Below are 24,215 nucleotides of genomic sequence, written 5' to 3'. Positions count from 1 at the left end.
ATTGTTGAGATCAAGTGTTTAAGATCATCAAGGCAGCCTTTCATATAAAAGCTGCCAGGAATCAAACTGAACTAAAAAGAGATAACAGCTCCTCTGTGAATCAGAGCAAACACTGCAGAATTACCAGGAATGCTTTTCTTACTGAAATTGCTTCAGCAAAAATCCCACCATCTTTAGGAATGAATTTAGTCTTTGGCCTTCGGTAAGCTCCTCATGAGCAGCTCACAGGTATCTGCATGAAAACATCTTTTTGAGAATCTGATGAAACAAGATTTCACGTGATTCTGGGCATGGGGGACTCCAGAAAAAGTTTTATATTTCTGGTGCTTTCTGTCACGGGGGCTGAAGGGAATTCACATTTTGAAGCCATGATTAGCTGCACAGCACGCTTCTTTTTGCGGTAGGGTTCAGCTTCCTTTACATAAGAATGGTTAAGAAATGTGTAGGACACAGGGTTTTAAAGATACTGACTTTACTGTAAAAACTTTGTAAGTAAGGAACATATGAAAAAGTTTACAAAGAATGTGGCTTGTTTTATCAAATACTTTTAAGATAGAAGTACTTGGCATTAATGAGGTTTGCTTATAGTTTTAAGCATTATAGCCTGGAGTATATTCTGTCTTTTTAGGAAGAGGCAATTTATTGCTACACAACCTCGAAAGCAGCAGAAAAGAAGAGTGGCAGTGCGGACATGGACCAGCAGGAAATGTCCATCCCGATGTGCTGGGTGAGCTCCATCCCACGGATGGGCTGCACGTTCAGCCTCTCCAGCCTCACGTTACAGGGAAATTGGGGCAAAAAATAAGTAAAAGGGAGCAGCTGCCTTCCTCCACATAATGAATGTGTGTGGACCCCAGTTCTGAGCAGCTCTCCCCAGAGAATGAGGACAGCGAAGTGAAGGTGAGTCACACACCTAGATGAAACTTGTGCATCCTACTTTGCAACCCAGGGCTCGTGTGGTTTGGGACACGCTGTTTAAAAGGATTAATGAGTCCTTACAGAAAATAAATTCGCATCTGCTCTCTGATGAAGATGACCTCTTTTGCTGCTGTTATCTCAATCTTTCCCCTCCCTGGTGGGTAAATGACATCAAAATCAGTCATGTTAGCTTAACCCACAGAGAATAAATGTCCTCTAAACCGTTCACTTTCTTCCTTTCTTTTTTAAAAAAAGGGAAAAAAAGTATCAAAGGAAGCAAAGATGGCATTATTAAATACCTGGGACACAACAGATTCCAGCTTTCCATACCACTTAACTGTTCCAGCTCTGGGGCTATAGTGTGGATGTTTTCATTATTCCACCTCTTATAAAAGGCATTAGCAAGAAATTGTAAAATCTGAAGTGAGTCTTTTGCAACGTTAGCTTAATTTTCTGTTTCCTTGTATGCTGTGTTTTTGGTTCATGACTTTGGGTCAGAAAATGCTTGGCCTAGACTTGGGGGCAAGCACAGGCCACTGTCCATCCCCAAGAAGTGATTTGGGTGCAGCCACACTGATTTGGAGGGTCATGGAGATTACTGTACAGACATGAACTATGTCATTCCGCTGACCTCAGGGCTTGACAAAAGTCCCTGAATGACTTTATTTGCTAGTATAGATGTGAACTTTGTGGCCTTTGGACTCAGTTACTTGCCTGGCTAACTTGTAAAGGTCTCCCTGACTGCCAATTTTTAGAGTAGTTTAGGCCAGACAGAGAGCACAGAAGGACTGCAACTCCTTTAGAAAACGGTGCAGCTATTTATTTGCAGGATCAGCTCCCCTGTGTAATTGCTTACTTGCTGGCACCTGCTTGACATGACATTGTGGCACTAACAGCTGTGCTGAGCTCTCCCAGGCTGGGAAGCTGCCTGCAACGCTCAACATTCAACTGGAAAGGTGTTTTCTTACTGCCTTGTGCTGTCTCCGAGCTTGTCGGCTTGATGACACGGTTTGCATCCTCGTGAAGAGCACCGAACCAGTCTTTTAGTCGTGAAGCGAGACTCCTCAATTCTTTGTCCGTGCAAGCTAGAAGAAGAACAAATCACCAGAATGAGTCAAGAGTACCAGCAAAGCAGCTTTCACCAGATATTCTGTAAGAAAAACATTATTTATTGATGGTTGCAAACTCCTTCTCATTAAGGACCCTGAAATAAGAGGAGGTTAGGGAAAAGGATGCAAGTTAAAAAGAAAATGGAAACTATTATGAATTGTAAGTTTTACTTGGGTATGTCCTTGGTAGCTGAGATGGTTTGTGATGGACAAAGTGCCACATGATCTATCTGCAGATTTTCAATTAGAACTACGTGACTATTTAACTTAAATGTTTTCACCTTTCAGGATTTCAGAGAAAAATATCAGTCAACCAGATAGGGAGGAGGGACCACTTGCCTAGGCATACTATTTGAACAAGATCCTAGGAATAATTTTTAACCACATTTGGCTTAGTATAAGGCCATTATCACAGTTATAGGAAATACATATATTTCTTTATATACGTATAAAAGAAAGCCATCATGCTGCTCTAGCTCTACTGTAAATGAGACTTTGCCACCTCTGAAGGCTGTCAGTTCCATTTTGTTATCTGGGTAAAACAGCTCTTTTCTTATAAATTTTTACTGAGAATTTTTTTTTCCAGAAATTTCTGCCAAGAGATTAATGTCCAGCCTAAGCAAATATTTTTAAGGAAAAAAGCTGCATTAGTCACCAGTTTGTCAGAAAAAATATTATTGTTTCTGTATAATATTTAGTGTTTAAAATTCACATGCTCAGACAATTCTATTATTCCTGCTGTGCACTCATTCTACATTTCAAATGACATTTCTTGGAACGCAGAACAAGATTTTATGCCACAGAGGCAGATTTCCTTCACAGGGCAAGCCACAATAAGTCCTCTCCAATTCGTTGCACCTTATAATATTTCTCCCTCCACCTTCCTGAAGAAGAATCGAGTCCCACAGCTCGTCTTCCCACGTGAAACTCACTTACATCTCGTTGCTGTGGTGAGTATTGGTTTGTTCTCATTTTTTTGGGGTCAGAAATAACTCTGAAGTTAAAAATGGGACATTATAGCTTTTTCTAAGTGGAAAGTAGTTTAGCATATTTAGTGGGTGAGAAAAAGAGGTTGTTTTCCTATTTTTCTGTAATGCTGAAAAAGTTTGATAGATTTTTTTTTATTAAAGAGAAAAATACTACGATCATTATCCCACTGAGGCAGAGTCCAGGTAAGGAAAAACTAGGTCTTACAGACTGATTTAAAAAAAACAAAACACCAATGATTCATATACAAGAAAGGGAAGACAATGCAGTATTAACTGCAATGTGGCTTACATTACTGAAAAAGCTTATCACTTTATTTTCTTCCATCTGTTAACATATTTTACTCCTTTTATACTACTTTATCTCTGCAAGTTAAGATAAAAGTCATTAAGTAATAGGATTTTTGAGGTCATCATGCCATCTTTTCTGTCAGGAACATCTCACATTGCTGTGTTTTCTTGGCCGTTACTTACGAACAAAATCTTTTATCCAAGAAAAATCACGACACAAGCAATAGCAGAACAAATTGCACCATCCTGCCTGTAACAAGCCCCCATCAGGAGATGCTGCCTGAAGGTGCGAGATGTGGGTAAATTTAGAGATAATAAATATTCAGGAATGAACTAGCTCTAGACAGGCATGAATGATTTCTGAGTTTGTGAATTTAGATCCATCAAGATAAGGAAATTTCTATCTTGCACTGATTTCAACAGAAGTCTAGCATCTATACACAAGTGAAGGAGACACTTCTGAACGGGATGGGAAATGCTGTTCCTGCATGCCTTCTTGAATTGTCAACACCTGATTTCCATCAGGCATAATTCAAAATATCATTAGGGTACTATGGCAATATGAGAAGCCACAATAGTCTTCTTTTCAATCACTTGTCTTCAAAAGTGTTTTCTGAGAAAGAACATACTGATAATCATGTCATATTTCAAAGTTAAAAGTAGTCAGGATCTTTTCTTCCCTTCTGACAAGTAACAGTCTTGTCCTTTGAAAGTCAATTTTATAAAGGAAAAGAGGGAAATATAGTGCATAACAAGTAAGCATTGCTTAGACAATACCTCATATGTGACAGGTTATCCATATGCTCAGAATATCTCACAAATGTGTCTCCAGTCAAAACTGCACATATAAACAAAGCTTTGGCTATGGATTATATCAGGTGGGTGAAAAAAGAGGATTCGGCTGTCTAAGAAATGAGTAACACAGTTTTCTTACGTAAACCTGAAATTTATTAAATATTTACTGTGTCACGTGACATCTCTAGGAAACTCTGGACTATGAACACCCATTCCTGTGCTTTGCAGACACTCTCATGCCTTATGTAGATGCATACTGGGCTTCACAAAATTAAGTCAGTAAATCACAGGGAAAAAAAAAAATCAAAGAAAATTCCCTCCATGGCTATTTTCTTTATTTGGATTTGCGTGCTTCCAAATATGAAGATAACTCTTTACACCTCTGAAAGTGGCAAGTCAAAAGGCTCTTGTATTAGCTCTAAAAATCGCACCGCCACCCTGCCGATGCACAGCACCAGCCTTGCCTCCTCCCCAGGCCCCCAGCACCGGGCAGACAGAAAAACCAATGTCTGCAAAATAAATCTGGCGAAGTGGCCATTTGGTTTAAACTGCTCTGACTGAGGTAATTTGGATCCCTGTTTTTAAATGGCAATTGGAAACAGGACTGAATGCACAGTGCCAAGTAGGAAAGAAATAGATTAATTAATGGTAAATCAGACTCGAAACAATTTCTCTGTATAGTCCAGCCTATCAAGCATATCAAGATCTGTAAAATGCCATTCACAACTAAGTCATTTTATTTTTTCTTGTCTATAATGCTGTGTAGAGATCCAGCTTTTACCATGTACGTGCAGTCCTGTTTATACCAGTTCTCTGCCATTACCCAAGTGCTGTAATTCATGCCCTATGACAACTCAGTAACATCCTGTAGCTGCTCAAATGCATGGAACCTCTGCATCCTCCTGTCATTCAGTCGTCATATTTCTCTCGATTTTGATGGAGGAAGAACAGTCTTTCAGCCTCTTCTATGCTGTAGCTTCCTCGAAGACTGCTTCATTCACTCACCTTTAAAACTGGACCCTGGATGATGCTTTCTCTTGTTTTCACTGACAAGTTTGCAAAGTACCTAAAACCCTGCAGATTTCCTTTGGAATTTGCTCTGAGGCATGACTGGACAGGCAGTCAAGTACGGGACTTTTCTGTATGCTGGAGAGGGTTTGTTTTTTGCATAACAGATATTACTTGAGCATGTCGCTTATGGATGACTCAATGGTGAATATTCTTTTGAAGTTCTCTCAGGACTTTCTCTCAGCCTTTCTTCAGAAGAGTGTTGTTTCATGAGTAAAACAGGAACTGACTTCTGTTAATATGTGGTGAATAAGAAATTTATTTACAAGACTGCAAAAATTTAATGCAAAATTCAGTTAAATATCTATTCAAGTATCTCACGTCCTCCTTCTTACTTTCTCCTGCACATTAAAGTAGAAATATTATTTTCCATTTCTTTTATTAAATTTTATTTTAATGTAACCATGCATGATTGAAAAGTTCCTGCCTTTCTACCTAATGGAACTGCATTCTTTTCTATTAATTTTATTTGAGTAATTTCAGAAGTCTCTAATCATCCCCAGTTTGTTCGTTTTGGGACAAAATATTTTAGACACTTCATTTAGAAGGCACAAGTTTGACACAGACAAAGTCAGGCCCAGCCTCCAGCTGAATATCTAGGAACCAGCACTTAATAATAGTTTATTTCTGGTGGTAGAGCCCATTAGTTACCAAGCAATTAGGAAGCAGAGGTCTGAAGAGCCCTAGATCTAAGTTCCTCATATATACGTTTGCATCAGTTTAAGTTATAAAGCATTTTTAAGAACCATCTTCGTGAAAAATACAGGGCAAATGTACTTTTTTACTATTAATAGAAGTTTCAAGTAGCATTTCTCAGATGAGAAGAATAGGGTTGTAGGAGGAAGAGATGTGATAATGGGTCCCTTGCTATTTGAAGATCTATAAGGAGAGAATACGTAGGTTGCAAACAAGATGGATATTGGCATGACTTGAAGCACTTATTAAAAAATCTGGGATGAAGAGAAACGCCAAGGGAAACAACTCTTCATAACCCACTCTAGAAACTGAAGTCTGTCCAGTCTACTGTCAACACCCGTTTTAAAACCTACTGCTGTGAGAAAGACAGAAGTGCAAACATATGCAAATACACATTTTCACTGCTGCATGCATTTTCTTTGAGATAAGAGAAGTTGGCTTCAATTCATTTCCTACACCTTTTAAAATGGGAAAAACCACTAGAGTTTATCTTCGTTATTTTATTGACATCTCTGTCAGTTCTGCCTTACAGCCTGTCGGTAGCAGGTCCCCATCTAATGCTAATTCCTGGATCCTTCACTGCTGATGTGCTTCGACGACATCAGTTGCATAGCCCCTGACTTTCCCTCATGTGGCAGGTCGGTATTGTTGCTGTTCCACAGGGGGACAGCAAGGCAGGTTGGCGAACATCCGGACTGCCAGATGCGACAGACAACAGTGCTCTGTACCTGACGCAGCAGTGGGACTACAACCAGCAGAAGAATCTGTCACTTCTCTGACCAACCAAATTCCTCAGATCTGAATCTGCAGCCATTACGAATCACCCTGCATAAGTGATTTAATAGCAAGCACCGAAAGCGCAGATTTATTCCCAAGCGTGAAGCAATTGGTCCAGCAGTTATTTATTCCTAACGAACTAGCACTGTTGCTAAATACCTATTTTCACCAAGCAGAAAACATTAATGCAACCTGATGGAAAGCCACTAGCATGCTGTAAAGGCTTGGGCTTTTATAGGCACGCTTCCATTACGGACTTTTCCCGCTCTACAGGTACTACTCTATATACATTGGTGGTGAAAATTAACAATGTAACGTTTAATTTTATTCTTTCAGGGAGGGACTTTCAAAAGCGCGAAGTGCCACAAATCAACATTAAAACTGAACTTGTAGAAGCATAAGATTAAACCAATATTGAACGTTCTCTCACATCCCATTTTTACTCCAGTCTAGCAAAACAATATTGTAAAATCTCCAGCCACTTACAAAACAAGCCTTATAATTCATATGGCAGGTAACTCTAAACAAAACTTAGTGCAAAGGAAGTACATTACTGCTTTAATGTCTAGCTTGCTGCCATATTGTTCTGGTACTGTGCAACAAGCAAGAAGTCCACGTTGTCCAGAAAAAAGCTGCAGTGCTACATGACTCTGTATTTCACAATAAGCAAGCTTTACGACCAGACTCAGGGAATGTGTGTAACCTGTTTTATATCATTTGACTTCTCTATTATCAGTCATCTATCCAGCATGTATCTGTTACCTTATCATTATTGCTATTACTGTCGTCATTCATAGAAGCAGTACTATATTTTTACCAATTAAATGTGGACAGACTGGTTATTATTGTTTTACAATATTAAATAGTCTCTTGGGTAAAGACTAAGAAGCAAATTCCCTAATTCTTGGATGCCAAAGTGCAGCCTGTGAATGTTCCCTGAGAGCTGGGCTAGTTTCAACTGTATCTGTACTGAATAAGAAAAAAAACAACCAACAACAACAACAAAAAAAACACCTGCAAATGCAGAGAAATTTAAAAAAGAAACAAAATAAAAGCTTTAAAAAAGGCATATTTAGCTACTGAGGTTAGTGCCCTTTTCATACAAAGGAAAACTGACCTTGCAGAATTCAACTTAGAAACCTCACTAATTTTGAATCTCCTGCTTTAAAAGATGCAAACTTCCTGACATGGAGCAGAACTAATGTGTTTTGGTAAGGTTACCAGACATATAACGTACACAAGAAATGGAAAATACTTCAAGAGAGCTCATCTTAACCCAAAGTCTGAAATTTCAGACACGGTGTACCCTGAGCAGCAAGAGGGAGTAGATGAGAGCAGTCGTGGCCTACTAGCCTAGTGGAAATAAATATTTCCATAAAATACCGTGGAAACTAGCCTCAATTGCTGTTTGGCTCACAAGCAGAAAAACTGGAGCTGTATTTGTAAGACATATTAGTTGTAACAAGGAGTTCAGTCATTTGTCCTATAAGCCTGGAGGACAAGTCCATTTAGTTTTGATTAAAATATGTATTGTGAAATACAACACAAACCAGCATAACATTGTCCGGTATTGATGTTATATTCCTCCAGTTAGAATTAGGAGAGACATAGTTTCGATAATTCAGAAGAAAAAAAATGCTTTTGCATTTTTGAAGACTATCTAAAATGACAATCAGGTCCAAAGTAATATGGTAAAATGCATATATTTTAAACATTGTAATAACACTATTTAATAAAGCTTGATATAAATGTATTATAGTGCAGAAATTCACAGAAGATAATGGTCATCTTTTGTATAATTTTTATATTATCATTCTTTGTATAAAAAGAAAATGTGACAATTTTAATCATGCTGTCTCTGATAAACATCTCTACATTTTCTGTCTTCTAGGTAAGTCAACAACTTATTTCACCCTGCTGTAATTGCTTCTAAATGTGTGTGGATTTTCACAACAGGCTTTAAAACTAAAGAAAGAAAAGAATCTATCAGCTTTTATGCATCAGAGAGTGGATCTGCTCACAGTCATGCAAAATACGTAGTGTGCCCAAAAAACTGCTGCTGCAAGAGCTCATTTGAAAGTAAATATCAAGATAAATTCAGTGTTGTGCTAACTGTCCACTCCAAATGCAAGTACACACACATGCATATAAACATACCCGTGTGTATGTGACTTCTAGATGACTCCAAGTGTTTTGTCTGAGATATTTTGGTGATGCAATTGTGGAAATAATTACCTGTACAAATATTTCACTGTTCTTCATTAAAAGAGGCAATGTTCTAATTTGCTCATTTCACTGAGCCCTCAGGCAACTTCTTAGAACAATAAAAAATGAAGTATTATGCCACTAATATTTATAAAGTAGATGGGAATAGATTATTTAGTAGTGCTATAAGGAAAGATACTGCATACCAAATATGCCTTAATGGTTCAAAAGTGAAGGTATTTTATTTAAAATTCCTCCTATGATCACTGTTTCATGACAAAGTTCTATGTGGATACATTTCTTGCACTGCGTTTTTGGCATCCGGTGGCTATTCTTCCGCAGGGATGACACCTGTGCTGATAACCACCTCTGATCCTTCTGTCACTTGTTTTGCCTCATCTTATAAATACAGCAGCAGATGCCAAGATCCTGCAGTTCAGACTTTGAGATGATTACAGGAGCAGCTGAGTTATTGTGAAGACGAAATAGGCTTTGATCTGAACCTTCCTTAAAACGGTACATTTAAAACACAAAGCTCAGCGAGAACTGCATAAACAAAGATTGAGAGCTACAAAGGTCGCTCTCTAAAGCTGTAGGCAAAGCGTACATCTGCTTTCATAGTACTTAATGCTAGTTCCTTTCGTGCTTGCATTAATTGTGAAAACCCTGGGAAGTTCATCTTTGCTAGGCACTTAAGAAGCCTTACACTGTTTTTTCATAAAGAAAACAGAAGCAACAGAGGAGGTTCACTTCAGTTTTACTGGAGCCCACTATCTTTACTGGCTTCCTCAGGGACCTTTGCAAAGTGAAAGATAAATCCAATTTGTCCACGCTTAAGCAGGATGGAGACAGATACTTCTGAGTCAGCATATGCCAGGAGAAACTATTTTTCCTCCTCATTAGCTTTTTTGCACATCAGTTTATTTTTATTTTATACTGTGTATATCCTTGTATTTATTTTCTATGTTCCATACCGAATGTTACCACATCTGATATCACCAATGCAAAATGTTGTCATGTGATGAATTATTCTCAAATGAGAAAACGCAGACAACCCGAGAAGAGAAAATGAGGAGCTGCTGGACAGCATGGGGCTAGGACCATTTGAAGATGTCCTATGGGAATTCTTCCAGCAAATGGTTGGGAAAACTGATTGAAATTCAGTAAGAAAGTGCAAACGAGACAACACAGCTCCCCAGTGGATTGCAAAGATCCCCTGGAAGGAAATCAGAACTATCTCTGCACTACTGCACCTTGCAAAGTCAAGAAATGTATACATTTAGCCATGAAATACACAGCAGTTACACAGTGTTCAGGGCAATATGAAACAACCAACTGAAGGAGTAATTTTACTTAAGGAAATACAAGAAATTTTGAAAATCAAATTTGAATGGATTTTAGATCTGGATGGGTTTTTATTGGAACCAGTTTTACACTGGTGAAGTACCATTAGCTTCCCAGGAGTGAACTGCTATCGATACATTAGCAAATATTTGCCTGGGTTGGTTCATCCATGCTCAAATACATCACCGTAACAAAGTCATTCAGAAACGTAATTCTCACTGAAAATGACTTTGAAGGTGAAGGAGGTGCACTGCAAACAGGGGATTGGTTTCTGGGTTGGAAACTGCCTCCAGTGGTGTGAGCAACAGGAAAACTTCCCAAATAATAGGACCTTAGCTGTGTGGGAAATGATGGAGAACCTCTTCCCTTCCAAAACTTCGTGAGGCTCAGTTTTTAACAAACCTTGGTGCATCTGGCTGAACTGATGCTTCAGCCACTACGGTCCCTGCTCCTCAGCTGAAGAGCTGGGGTGCTGCAAAAGCACAAAGCAAACTCTGGGTTGAAAAAGAGGACAGCTAAGCTGAGCTGAACGTCAGGGAAGACTGTAGATAGAAAAAGGCTCAAAAACCCTACTGTCTGTTGTTTACCTACCATGACATGTACCTCCTATAGCCACGTTATTTCTTTTAACAGTATAAGGAAAAGTATGAGGTGAACATACTAATGAGCGCCTGGCCAGTTAGGTGCTGGGGGAATCAATAACTTCAAAAGTATGGAATGTAGTTGCAAAAATCTCCTATGAACACATATTTTGAAGAATTTTTTAAAAAAAAGTCATTTTTTTTTCCTCAGCTCTTCATATGCATTTGTGTATGTTAAAGTCTTTTAGACAGAGGATTGAGTTTTGTGTATTCAAGGATATGATTTATTGAAAATATCCTGATTTTTTTTTAAATATTTGCACTATTAAAATATTTAACAACCAAAGAAAAGGAGGTGAGTGAGATCAAAACCATCCTGTGGCATTATGAAAACCGTAAGCCGAGCAATTCTGAAAAAGATAAAAATGGTTTGTGTGAGAGGAATTTATTTAAAAATAATATGACAGAATTGGAACTGTGGCTGAGAAAGCTTTGAAAGCAGCCAGGCTGACAGAGCGTATTGTAGGGTAGTTGTAAGCCTTTGTAGAAGCAATTATTATCATCTCCCCTAAGCACAGACAAGTCTGTGAGAGAGAAAAAAAAAAAAAAAAAAAAAAGCATAGAAAAGAAGAAAAGCCTGGCTGGGAAGTAGACCCCTTTCCTCAAGCCTAGATACTTACTTGCTGATGTCTTAAGCCAAACCGAAAACAATCTGAATCTAATTTAAACTTTAGTCACTCTGCAGAAAATTAAAGGGCTGGAACTGTACCTGAAGGAACGGCTGAGGAAAGAACAACGTTCTGGGAGGGGGCCAGCAGCACTCATTTAAATGTAGATCTAGTGCAGTGCTTTCAAACCCATCGTCTGTCAGCCCTCATAGGTGCTCTTCAGAATAATTATTTAATTAGAGCAGCCATGGATCAATGCTCTCAAAGTGTTTGCAATTAACAAATTTTGTAAAAGGTCCAGGCAGGCATCCTGTAGAAGTGAGGATTTGGAGTTCCAGATAAAATTTTACATTATGCAAGCATCAGCATCTTTACAACGGCAGCTTTTTAATTGGGAACGCTACAGGGAAACAGAGCCCATGCTTCTGACAGGCTTCTCTTACAGTGTGCAGAGATATCTACAGGAACTCGTCCTTTAGTTAAACCAATATTTTGCCTAGATTATTTCATTTATCAGTATTTGAGTACATTTGGACTGTGATATCAAAATTAGGCTATGGGCCTGATTCTGCTTTACCAAGATGCTCAATTTGTTTGGATGCAATTGAAAGTTGAATCTGACTTTTGCAGGTGCAGCAGGCTCTAAGACTTTTTGAATTCAGTCTCCCTTCAAACGTAGTCTCATGCATTTAAGATTTCATTGTTCTTGTGATGCACCTTAAAGATGCAAGGATATCTTTTCACACTCTTGTCATTTTAATGTTTATTTTACTTCGTGACAGAGCTGGATTGTACTTTTGCTGCAGGTTCATGCACATTAACAGCAGGACATTAAAATACCTGCAGATTTACAGACAGCAGTATAATATTTGCTATCCCTGTCATTTTCAGAAAAAGCAGCGGTCACATTAAAGAACAAAGTCCCATTGTTTTATTGTAAGCTAATAACCTGTGAGATGCTTTGTGTATGTCTTGTTTCACAGACTTAAAACACTCAAAAGATTAAAAATAATTTCCTACTTGATGTATTATGACTGATTATGGCTGGTATCCATAAATCTGTGTACTAGTTTAGTATAATTCTATCCTGAATATAGTGAAAATGAACTTTCATTCCTCTGCTAGCCAATGTGGTCACAGGGAAGCTGACAGAAGAATTGGGCGGCTTGATTTTTGTGTGGCTGATTGAGGAGCACAGTTTAGTTGATAAATTTTAACCCAAAAGGATTCAGTAAGTTTGATAATCAACAGTTGTTTAAAATTAATCTGTGGAATGGCTTAAAGTATTGATGTTAAATTTGGATGAGCAAACCCAAATGAGTAAAACCATGTATGAGTAATACTAAATGGTACAACCTACATGTGAAGCTGGATAAATTTACCTATTAAGCCAATTAGGACTTGTCTGAGTAATTTGATTTGAGGAAGCTTTAATGTTTCCCTTGGTTCTAATGCTAATCCTTCATCTGGAAAAGAATCACTTCAGCAGGTACACAGCATTTGCAATGGGCATTAACTGAACAAAATGGTTTGCAGAATAACTCGTGGAATAAACATTTTAACCGTGGTGCCAAACTATCCATTTTGTTTCTGAAAGCTTCTGAAGTAAAACACAAAGGTTATGTCCTGAACTAAATGATAGAGATTACTTTCCTCATCTTTCTTCATTTATCATTTCCTTCCAGCTAATGGAGGTAGTGCTGCGCTGCTGGTGCTACCAAGTCCTTGTTTTCAGTCTGTATTTACAAATGCCTTGGGCACCAAGAGATGCTTTTTATCTGGGGAGGTAAAAGTCATTTCATTTATGTTTTTTAGTCAAGAGATGATGGCCAATAATGAGGATGAAAAAGATCTGCACAAATATGCTTTTCATATACAAATACGAAAAAAACCAAACCAAACCAAAAAAAACAACAAATAGGTGCGATAGCAAAACATTTCGATGGACTGTGTGGAGAGGATGTTGACTCGTTGGTGATGAAGGAAACTGGCTCATTTCTGTGAGGAGGCAGGGCAGAAGTGGAAATTGGGGTCATATGCTCTAGACTTGTGAAGAAGGTTTTAGGGTGTCTCTTCTGTCTCAGTGCTGTGAACCACAGTCCATTCCATCAGGCCAATAATTACCTACTGCCAGGCAGCCCTGTGTTAAGGATTTTGTTTTAGCAGAAATGCTGATCTGCATGGACAAACACAACATAAACCAACTGAAGAGCTGAGAAAAAAAATTGCTGATATACTCAAATGGTTCAGACAATTATTTAAATGTCAACATTATTTGTAAGTGAAAGCATTTGCCTTAAGCTAAATGACATGGAAGAAAGCAGACATGAATGATGTGCTGGTACTTCATAGAGTTTGATAGTTGGATTACTATCTCATCAGGATTGTTCTACAAAACACGGCATTTCTTTTATTCCATGGCGAAGGTGAAATGCATAGAAAGAATTATATTATATGTAGGTCAAATGAACTAGTCAACATTTGTACACACATAAACTAGAAGAGTGTAGATTTCAGCTGCTTAGTATTTTCTATGGTTAATTGGCTGCAAATTGGATTTGGAAGTAAACCCAGCATTTTCAAACTAAGCTACTGCAGTCAAGACAATGCTCTTGTAACAGTTCTCCATCCCGCTTCTACATTAGAAGTCCTTCAGTGTGAGAAATACTAATTTGCACTTTTTTCAAAATGTAAAGTTCTCAAATATTCTTGCAGATATTAGGTTTTAACAATGTTTTGTCCATTTTCCATGGCTCCAAAAAATAAACACAAGAGAAATTCACTTATAATGTTCAAAAAATCATAAAAAAGCCACTGGAGAATATTTTTCTTTTCTTTTTCCTGAAATCCTCACTGACAACGAAAGGATTCACAAATCAGAAGCCATCGCTGTGTGAATTTGATCAAGAAACAAATATGAAAGAAAGGATAATTGAGATTGGATTTAGCTGTCTATGCAATAACAGGTGAACAACACACATATTCACTCATTCTTTGTATCAGGCATAATCACAGAGATACTCCCATATAAAAGCAATAATGCAAGAGGAGCCTCCTTCAGCTGTTGTAAAGGCAGACAGCAAAGAGAAAAAAATCACCCTTGGATTCATATCCACCTGTCTGTAAAAAGCACTGCTGAAAGCCCAATTATTTTGATGGATACTGAGGAGATACAAAGGAAAAAAAAAGAAAAAGGATTTATGTAAATTACAATAAAAGAATTCAAAGTATTTCTGAAAGTATCTCAGGAATTTACAGTAAATAATGGTTTCAAAGGAAATGGTAATCATTCTGCACTGAAAGCTTCTGATCTTACCATCTTTACTTCAGATCATATTAGTACTGTGCATCATTACAAGAATGTGTTCTTTGAAGCATGTGTACTCTATCTTCCTTCTATTCATCATAAATACCCTCTCTGTGGAAGTACAATTTGCCACCGTGCACACATTTGTCTTTCTTATATTTAATTCATTTCCTAAGGAAATGTCACACAGAAATCAATCTTGCCAGTCCAAGTTCACAAGGCCTGATTCATTTAACAAATGATTTACTGACAACTGTGAGATAGAAAATAATGGAATGTCATTATTAAGAGCAACATTACACATTTCCAAAAGTGTGTAGAGAACGGGTATATACAATGGATGTTAATATTCTTTTATGACCAAGCAATACTTTGCAAGAAGAAAGAATAGAGCTTGCCATGGTTAATGGCTGGCTTCCAGCTCGTATTCTAACTCCTTTGTTCTCACAGCTAATGTTATTACATAAATCCTGACCTTTGCTGCTGTTGGTTTCATTGAAAAACAACAGCTTGTAGAACAATAGATAAAAAAAAAAAACCTGTCCTGTTACAGAAAATGTAATTTTGATTGGTATCCAAATATAATTGGTTCTTCAGAGAAAACACGAAAGTTCAACCAAAACTGAGTATGTAACCAGCAGACAGCAGAGCATGATAATTAATGGTTTAATAAACCATTTACCTAAGTGGTATCACACATGGATCAAATACCTTCTCTTCTTTCTCTTTCCTTTTTTTTTTTTTCTCTTTTTTCACCCAGTGCCAAAGAAAGCAGCATTTGCAGCTCTCCAGGCTGAATACACCCTGTATTTCTTCATATCTACATATCCACACCACGCATGGTGTAGATATAGGTCCTTTTAACTGTCTACTAAACAAGACAGAGAAAAGAACCAATTCCCTGCACTACACATTTATCTATATATTCCATAAACATTCCCTAAATTGGAAAGTAAGTAGGTATCTTGGAATATTTAAAATATTACTTTCTATGAATTACCTCATTTTTTAGTGGTGTGAATGACAAGATAACATACTTGAAGATGTAAGTATCAGCGCTGAATGCTTCTGCATTTATGAGTGATGGTTTTTACCTCCACAGCTCTCTGATATCCTGACCAAAGGATAAAGTTTTAACTTAACGCCTTTATCTTTCAGTATGTAAATAAAGATGTAACACTTACTCAGTAAGAAAAAAGTACTTAATCCAGTCAACTAATTGAACCACTATAAATGGGAGTTGGCAAGCATATTTACAATGTGAGTAGTGGTATAGAAAAGTTGTAAATGAATTTACATTGCAATCAATTAATTAAAGATGCCTGATTCTCATACTGTAATTATGTTCAATCACGGTGAGTCAATACAATTTTCTATCCATTCTAACTTTGTATCAATTAAATGAGTTATATCACTTAAGTGCTTCAGACTTGATGGACTCTCATATGAGGTATTATGTGTAAAGCAATGGGGAAAAAAAGCAGCAAGATAGAGGGGATGGAAGAAAAGAGTGGAGACAGCAGCTCTAGGGTGATAACAGATCACACTATTGGATGGATTTAGAAAAAAATTACCAATGATTAAAGCTGTGCTTCTGTCATGAGCTCCCTAAGGAAACCACTATAGCCTATGGAGAAACAATTAGAATGAAAAAATTCAAACTCAGGACAAGCACGGTGGGATCCTAGGGTATCTCATAAAAATGAAAAAGATGTTTCCTGAGCTGTGTTCTGCTCTCATATCTATCATGACTGGACTGATAGAATGTGACCTTCAGCGAGGCAAGTCCTTTGGTGTCCATAAGTCAGATGTTAAATCATCCAAGTTTCAGTTTGATGACTCCTGGAGAGGAGTCCAAGCCCTAGTGACAGATGCTCACTTTCCCATCTCTCAGTACCTGCACACGCTGAGCAGAGATGCTCTCCAGGGCAGAGGCAACTTGGTGCACAAATAGTTTTGAAATCTCACTTGCCCCTGAAGGCTGAGGAGCTGGGGCTGGTGGCCAGGAAATTGTCCTCCTGTGCTCCAGAACCACAACCCAGAAGCCTTGCAGGGAGCTCTGCACATGGGAGCTCCTGCAGAAGACCATTTAAATGCCTACAAAGTGGCACTGAAACATCACTGGGCTGAATTAGAAATAAAGCAGCTTGTACTCTCCCTCCGGACTCGTTCCCCCCCCCCAGCACTTCAACATTTTGCTGAATTTCTAAATCCCACCTTTGCATAACTGAGAACTTGGCACCTCAAACTAACCTGATGAGGCCCCACCATATGAAATGCTATACACAAAATAACAGCTCATGCATGAGAGAGTTCATACTCAGGTTTTCTTTTTGAAAAATAAATCCTCAGTCTTTTCTTTGTATTCCTGAAGAAATTATCTGACATAGAACAAAAAAAAAAAAAAAAAAAAAGAAATTATTTCTGAAGATTTATAAAGTATGAAAAGTGAGGGATACTTGATATGCTTCATAAAACACAGATGAAAACATATAACATTTTGAAAACATGTAATTGAACAGGATACAACATTTCCACAGCACTCCACACAAAAGGTAAAAAAAAAAATAAAAAAATTAAAGTCTGTTCTCAGCAAGATAATTTAAACCTTGAGCAATACATTCGCTCCCAGTAATCAGTCTGCAAATAAGATGATTTAACTGAGACCCTCAAAATCTCTGTAACAGAAAAGCAGGAAAACCTGATGAATTCAATTGCACTATATTGCACTGTCAAAATTATAAAGTGAAAATGTTAACTCAACCTACAAGGCCTTTTTACTGTTTAACATCATCTCAGAAGTAATTTCAAAGTCCCCAGCATCCTTATTTCATGAAAACAAATCTATATATTTTCCTTCATCAGCGGTATGCTGAACTGGAAACCCCGGCGATACAAACTTGGGCACTGGTACATTTACAGAGAATAGTCACAAGCTAGCGGCACAAAGCATTAGTCTAAAGAATTTCTTAAAGATGCTGCAGAGGTGCAGGTTACTTGTCATCAGTCAGCAGGAGACAGCCGTGAGTGTGGAAGGAACATAACTTACTGCAGTTAAGCACTTAGTCGGGAGTAAGTTCAGTTCTGGGGTAGCCTGTGTCAACCTTTGCAAGCCAGCGAGCAAAGTCCCAATAAAAACACTAGGCTTTTTTTTTTTTTTCTTTGTATTTACTGCAGACGTGTAAGACATGTTATATGAGCCAACATCAGGGCACAATAAGACCAGGGAACAGAGAATGTCTGGTGGGGTCACGGAGGGGAACCTTACAGCTGGCAGCGTCTCATGGCTTACAGATTGGTTGCTCGGCTCCTGACCTGACCTGCTCCAAACGAGAAATGATCATTTCCCCCTTCTAGTACCCTCTATGCGTGCTATTTAGAAGAAGAAAAAGGAAGAAGGATATATATAAATTTTCCACACGTTACATCATGTGTAAGGTATGGTGAAATATGTATACAGTAACTTGGAGTCCTTGAAAGTAATTAAATTGTTATTCTAGAAAATAAATGTAAATGTCAATAGGCCGAGGAAGATAACAAAGTCATTCCTGAGCTCTTATGAGAGAAAAAACTCGTAGAGGTGAATTGAGATCTGCAGTCTAGTTGTAGCTGAGGATTCACGGATTTTTCAATTTCAGTTTTTCAACTCAAAGCTGAATTTTTCGGCATATCAATCTGCCAATCACATTTTTGTAAGAGGAAATTCACTTATCCACATCCCAATGAGCCTGCTTTCTACCTAGTTCCTTTTGTGGGAACTCTACTTTATATCCACATCTTTTATGATATCTCAGAATAAAAAATTCAATAGCTGCTGTGTTGAATTCAGAAGAACGTTATTCCACTTGTTTAGAAAATGAAAATGACACCCTCTTTTCTCTCCCCTTGCTCTCACCATCAGTTCACTTTGAAAGAGTTTGGTACATTTTGCTCGTTTAAAAAAATAATTCTTTTGTTAACTAGTGTTGCCTGTGCAAATGCTACAGATGTTCCCAATTATGTCATTGTCCCTGTCATCAGAATAAATCTGTAAGACTGTTGAATTTAATCTCTTTAGTATAGGAATCACCATGACTTCTCTCTTTCAAAATGGGAAATATTTTCTCATTACTTGCTACATTTCTACCACAAACCCAAGCAACTATCCCATCATCTCAGAACTCACTGAACTCCCTCTCTAATGCCTCGGGTCCCATCCCACAGCACTGTTACTATCACAATTTTGCAAAGATAATGTAGCTCAGCTCCTCACACTGACCATGCCATCCTTCACCCAGCTCCTCACGCTGACAATGCCATCCTCTGCTGCTGGCATCCTTCCACCAGTCTCCCATTCCCCACTGCATAAAACAAGCTATGAGTCTTTGTTCCAGGACCCTTTACGCCTTTCTCTCTATTTTACTTCTAATCATACCTCTAGTAAACATTCATTGACTTCTCTTTGTTAATGATGACAGTTTTTATTACCCAGTTGCTAAATTTTGAAATGAGTATCTTCATCGTTTCTTGTCAAACCTGTCAGAAACTCCCTGCAAACACCTGCAAAGTCATGTAACCATCCTCCTTAAAACTAATCTTTAACACGATGCCTACACAAAAACAGACAAATGCATGACAATTAGGCACTGAGGTACTGACTACAAGACTGCCCATACTGCTGACCCATATCATCACATCAGCATTCATCAGCATTGCCACTGCTCTTTGTTCTCTTTGCTTTTTGTAGCTTGCAGAAAACATCTTTTTATTCTGCTTATGTGAAACAGACATAGCAAATATCTGGTTCCCTTATTATCTTAAGCAAGTACATCGTTAAAAGAAAGATATCTTAAAACAGAGAACTTTATAACCCTTTCCAGATGCATAAAATGTATTTTGCAAGGGTAGAAAAATGAATGTAACAAATTGGCGTGGTGACAGAAAGAAGAAACAATAATTGGAATGGGTGATGGAGGAGTAAAAACAAATCTAATATTGTTATTTTTTCTTTTAAACTGAGAGGCTGTACAGGATGCATTTCAGCCATCTGTGCACAGTCCATCTGTACTAAGAAAAGCTTCCGTGAAACTTCTGCTGTCAAACTTTGGGGACGGTACAAGACATGCCAAGGAGTGCAGGATGGTGGACAGCAGCACATCGATTAAGATCTGTCTCAGATTGTCTTTCTCCAGTCACTTGCAGATGCACTTCAAATCAAAAGTCTTCCTAAGAACTCCCTTCAATTAGTTCTTCATTCCTATTTTGTCCATGTATTTCTACTTTTCTAAGGGAAAGTCAAACTACTACCATCAGTCAATAGTTATATAGGAAAATAAGAAAATAAATGGTGCTCTAAGCAATAGAATTATAAAAGCCTGCTTTGCTTCAGATTTGTTTCCTCCATTTTTATGGCTTAAGCCTATACAACTCCCTAATGCCATAGATGCCAAAGCCATCCCCAAATTCCCCCACATTTCCCTTCCCACAAAACTAAGAAACAGCTGTGGGGACTTTCTGCTGCCTGTGTGACTGGTATCAGGCCAAGCACATTAGGGAAGTATTGAGCCCTTCTTGAGTCTTTCTTTTCAATTTTCACCAATTTTATCACAAAACACAGAGGAATCACGACCTCTGCTCGTCTGTTGAAGTTGGCTTACAGGCTCAACAGGTATGAAAGGAAGTTGGACAAACAGGTTATATTGCCTTTGTTAAAAAATGCCTCTAATATTTCACAACACAATAAAGAATAATACTGCTTGATAAAGCTAATTCCTCTCTATGGGGTTGTTCATTTTGAAATTGGGAAAAATTGTTTGGAAGCCCTTCAAGTATAAATGTTGAAGTCTTTCCCCCCCTCTGTGACTGCTGCAAAAAAATGGCACTTCTACATTTACTAAGACACTGGGACAGCATGTGCAGAAGTGCTTTCAGGTCTTTGCCATTGGATGCGGCCTCCTTTCACTCATTTACTTGACACTCAGATGCACTAAAGGCAACTGCAATGAATTCCTATTTGCATATTCAGAAAACACTGCAGTAAAGTATGAGCGGTCTGATACAAAGCCCTACTAAAGAGAACTATATTTGCGCTGCAAAGAATTTAGAAAAACCAATTTAGCCATGGATTATAATACATAACGAACAACTGACAACAATTGTTTGAATGCAGTGTTGCTGACCTGCTTCAACACTTCCTTCCTTTTTTGCTAATAATTTGTTTTTAGTAAGTTTTGCACTTGATTTCTTAACCACACAGACACTTAGCAGTTTGTATTTGCCATCAATTCTGTATATAATAATAATTATCACTTCTCTCTGAAACAGAAGTGCAAATGATGTGCTTTTTTTTAATGATGAGAATGCAAACTATGTGACTTTGAGCTCAGCAGAGTTCAATACATCTCATGGACCTTTACTCTGATAAGACTTTGCTATGAATGAGAGAATTCAGTGAAGTGTGGTAGGTGTAATTAAAATTGTGTTATGCTGCTGATCCACAGGCAGATAAATTCTATAAGCATTAAATTGCACGGGTTTGTTAAAAAATATTGGCTGTTCATTTCCTTATAAAAAGCTACATCAATTTAGAGATAGTTAAACTATAAATAAGAAATGAATTACAGTAGTTCACAAGTTCCTCAGAATAAACACAGGTCTATGTGCTTCCCTACCAAGAGACTTAACACTTTATGCAGAGTGCAGTGAACCAGTTTAATAACGATTATAAGCCGAAGGGATCTACATGCCCAGATTGCTGACTGGTGGCATAGTAATCCAGTTTCTTCCATCCAGTATACAAACTTCTTAATGGAAAACACACAGGTTTTCTTGGACGGAAGGTCACTGGTTCAAATCAAAATGTTATATGTGCCAATTTTTTTTTTATTATTTGCTGTGCATTGAAACAAATTAGATTAGCTGAAAATAAGCCTTGTATCAAATGTCATGATGTGTGCAGCTCTTCTCTTTCCTCCAATTTAAAATAAAATTTCTATTTTTCCTTTGTGTATTAATGGCAATATTTCATCATTAGGGGTCTAATCACAGTATGTTCCACATGGAATATTATAAATCAAGAACCTGGTTTACTTGTCACATGGGCTTGCAAGTTCAAATAGACTGGACTTTTTGGAAACGTTACTCTTTGTCACATTTATCAGTCTGTGAAAATCAGAGTAAAAAGTCATCTGTTACAATCTTGTCTAGCAAAATATTAACACATACTCTTTTACAGACAGCAGCAATTGCTCACAGGGCTGTAGAGATAATGGGAAGAAACTAATTGAAATGACTTTACACATGCAAGCAAATTCTTAAATTAAAATCAGATAAAAGTCAGATAAAATTACACCAGATTTTAAGATGAAGCCTTGCAAAGAATTCTTACTTAATGGCAATGCCTTCATTCTGAAAGAACATTAGCTCATACTGCAGAGCATCCATTGCTTGTGTACATGTGGATATTTATGATAAAGTGAATAATATTTACTACACGATCTTTTCCTCAGAATATTTATGATTGGGATGGGGAATAACATAGAATGAAGATTATATAAATAAGTTTAAAGGTTAGGAAACTGAGGGGGAAAGGGCACAAGTTGTTCATGGGTTATTAATTGAAGTTGCGGTGGTCAGATTCTATATGGGAAGACAGAATGTCTGCTAGGAGACTAGGTGGCTCTATGGCTGGGACAGCAGCATACAAAAAGTGGAGAGAGGACAGAGTAGGATGCTGAGGGCTTACAGAGAGGGAATAGAAAGGACACTGAGGCACAGACTTTCCTCCTGTTTCATGGCCGTGCCATGCTATTTTTGTAACACTGCTGCAAATCATTGCATTTTTTCATTGATCTTCCAAACAAGATAATCAACTACATCTTTATGTATAACTTCAACAGTTCTTGAGAGAGTCATCTAAAGAAGTCATCTATTTCCTCTTTTATTTAGACTTCCAAAGTTTCAGTAGCTAACAAAAAGCGCAGAACTTTCTGACTTGTTAATATAATGCAATTACAACATTTTTCACTTCCAAAGTGATAACTCTGGAAACTTCTTTCTTTCACGGAAATGAGAACATTCACAGGTATTTAATACTGAAATCTGAAAGCCTACTTTGCCCTTTTTCATATTGTCAATTTTTCATATACACACCAAATCTTGGAGGAAGCTTCTAGTCACTGTTATCTTTTGTTCCCATTTATTCTTCTTCTGGCAGCTATCTGTCAGTTCCTTAAGTACGCCATTTGTTACTGGGCTTTTAGAAATCTTTTCTACAAATCTGTTTTTACCTTACTGTGCCTTTTCAGGATTCTTGTAGAGCATTAGTACGTGCTTGTTTACATGTGAAGTTATTTATGGGCAAGAAAAAACACATCTCCTTCTTCAGGAATGATTCTGTGCACAGATAAACCCAAAGCTACACTATATTCTCAAGGCATTCACAGAAAGCTAGCAGAATAAGTGGTTAGAAAGTCCTTTGAGGAGAAGCATCTTGATCTCTTGTTTGGAATTTGACTACACTGATATTCATCTTTTCCTTCTTATCTGTGTACCTAGGAGACATCCAAACCCCTAGTGAGCCATTTCTGGAAAATATGTTTCAATATACTTCTGAGGAGAATATAGAAGGACAACATCCAGAGCACTAGCATTTTTCAGAGAGCAAATAGTTGCCTTGAACTCCACCCTACTCTACCAAGCTGTTTTTCAAAACTGTTGAACACTAGGTATTACACCAATATCATAAGGCTACTTGTGAAATGTTTTTGTGGCTATACTGCTGAAGTTAATATCTTCTAGAGACAGGAAAATACAGTGCTATCACTGCAATATCTGCCTGATTTGTTCACTTGAAAGCTATTCATTTCTACTGGGTCTGTGAGTTCTTTTTAGATTATCCACATTACTGCGTACATTTTATCCTCATCCCCAGAATATTGTAAGGAAGTTGCCAGCATTCAGCCCATGCTTCTCACAAAAGTTAACAGAATCCAGAATAAATAAACAGATAAGTTAATACGAGTTTTTAAGCAATGCAGTCCTGCATACAAATAGATGTGAATGTACATTTACATTTTATTCTGAAGCATGGTCTAAGCTTAACATTTTTGTGTTTTCTCCAACAAGAAGACTGTGTGGGTATCAGCACATAGACTCCCCAACAGACATGGAAATAAACATAAAAAAGTCTCCCAGGAAACCCAATATGGAGAGAAATTTGTTTTTTCTTTGTTTATTCTTCATGTTTAAGTCCAATTAAGAATTAATGCACTGGTGACACTGATCAAACTTGAAGTGATGAAGCTATTGGTTTGGCTACCTTAAATTTACAAGTTAAAGCTCTTCATTTCTCCACCTGATTGAAGGTGTGTGTCCAAGCCCAAGGTAAGATGAGCGCAGTTCCTACATGAGCAGTGCTCAGTCCTCAGCCTGAGTGTGCTGTGAATGCTGAAAATGTGAAGTAGCACAACACTGCAATGTCACAATGGTAG

General features: G+C 37.7%; 1 protein-coding gene and 1 long non-coding RNA gene across 4 annotated transcripts in view; one reads left to right on the top strand and one right to left on the bottom strand.

The window, feature by feature from the left end:
* The window catches only part of SPOCK1 (SPARC (osteonectin), cwcv and kazal like domains proteoglycan 1), a 288,261-nt gene that overhangs the window by 16,551 nt on the left and 247,495 nt on the right, over window positions 1-24,215 (bottom strand). For both annotated transcript variants that reach the window (XM_080555024.1, XM_080555025.1), the window contains one exon: window positions 1,887-2,003. In XM_080555024.1, coding sequence (XP_080411150.1) covers window positions 1,887-2,003 — 117 coding nt within the window. The remainder of the gene's footprint in view (window positions 1-1,886; window positions 2,004-24,215) is intronic.
* Window positions 1,931-22,493, top strand: LOC308177554. Of its 2 annotated transcripts, XR_013939251.1 has the most exons (4): window positions 1,931-2,070; window positions 2,811-2,977; window positions 4,866-6,913; window positions 8,532-22,493. It is a non-coding gene; the product is annotated as an uncharacterized lncRNA (long non-coding RNA). The 2 variants fall into 2 exon arrangements; XR_013939252.1 differs by lacking the exon at window positions 8,532-22,493 and having other exon boundaries at window positions 4,866-7,312.

This window comes from Anser brachyrhynchus (assembly GCF_964034855.1).
Source record: "Anser brachyrhynchus genome assembly, chromosome: 14".
Classification (NCBI taxonomy): Eukaryota; Metazoa; Chordata; class Aves; order Anseriformes; family Anatidae; genus Anser; species Anser brachyrhynchus.
The sequence above is the reverse complement of the archived record's forward strand: the minus strand, read 5'-3'. Positions and strand labels throughout refer to the sequence as shown.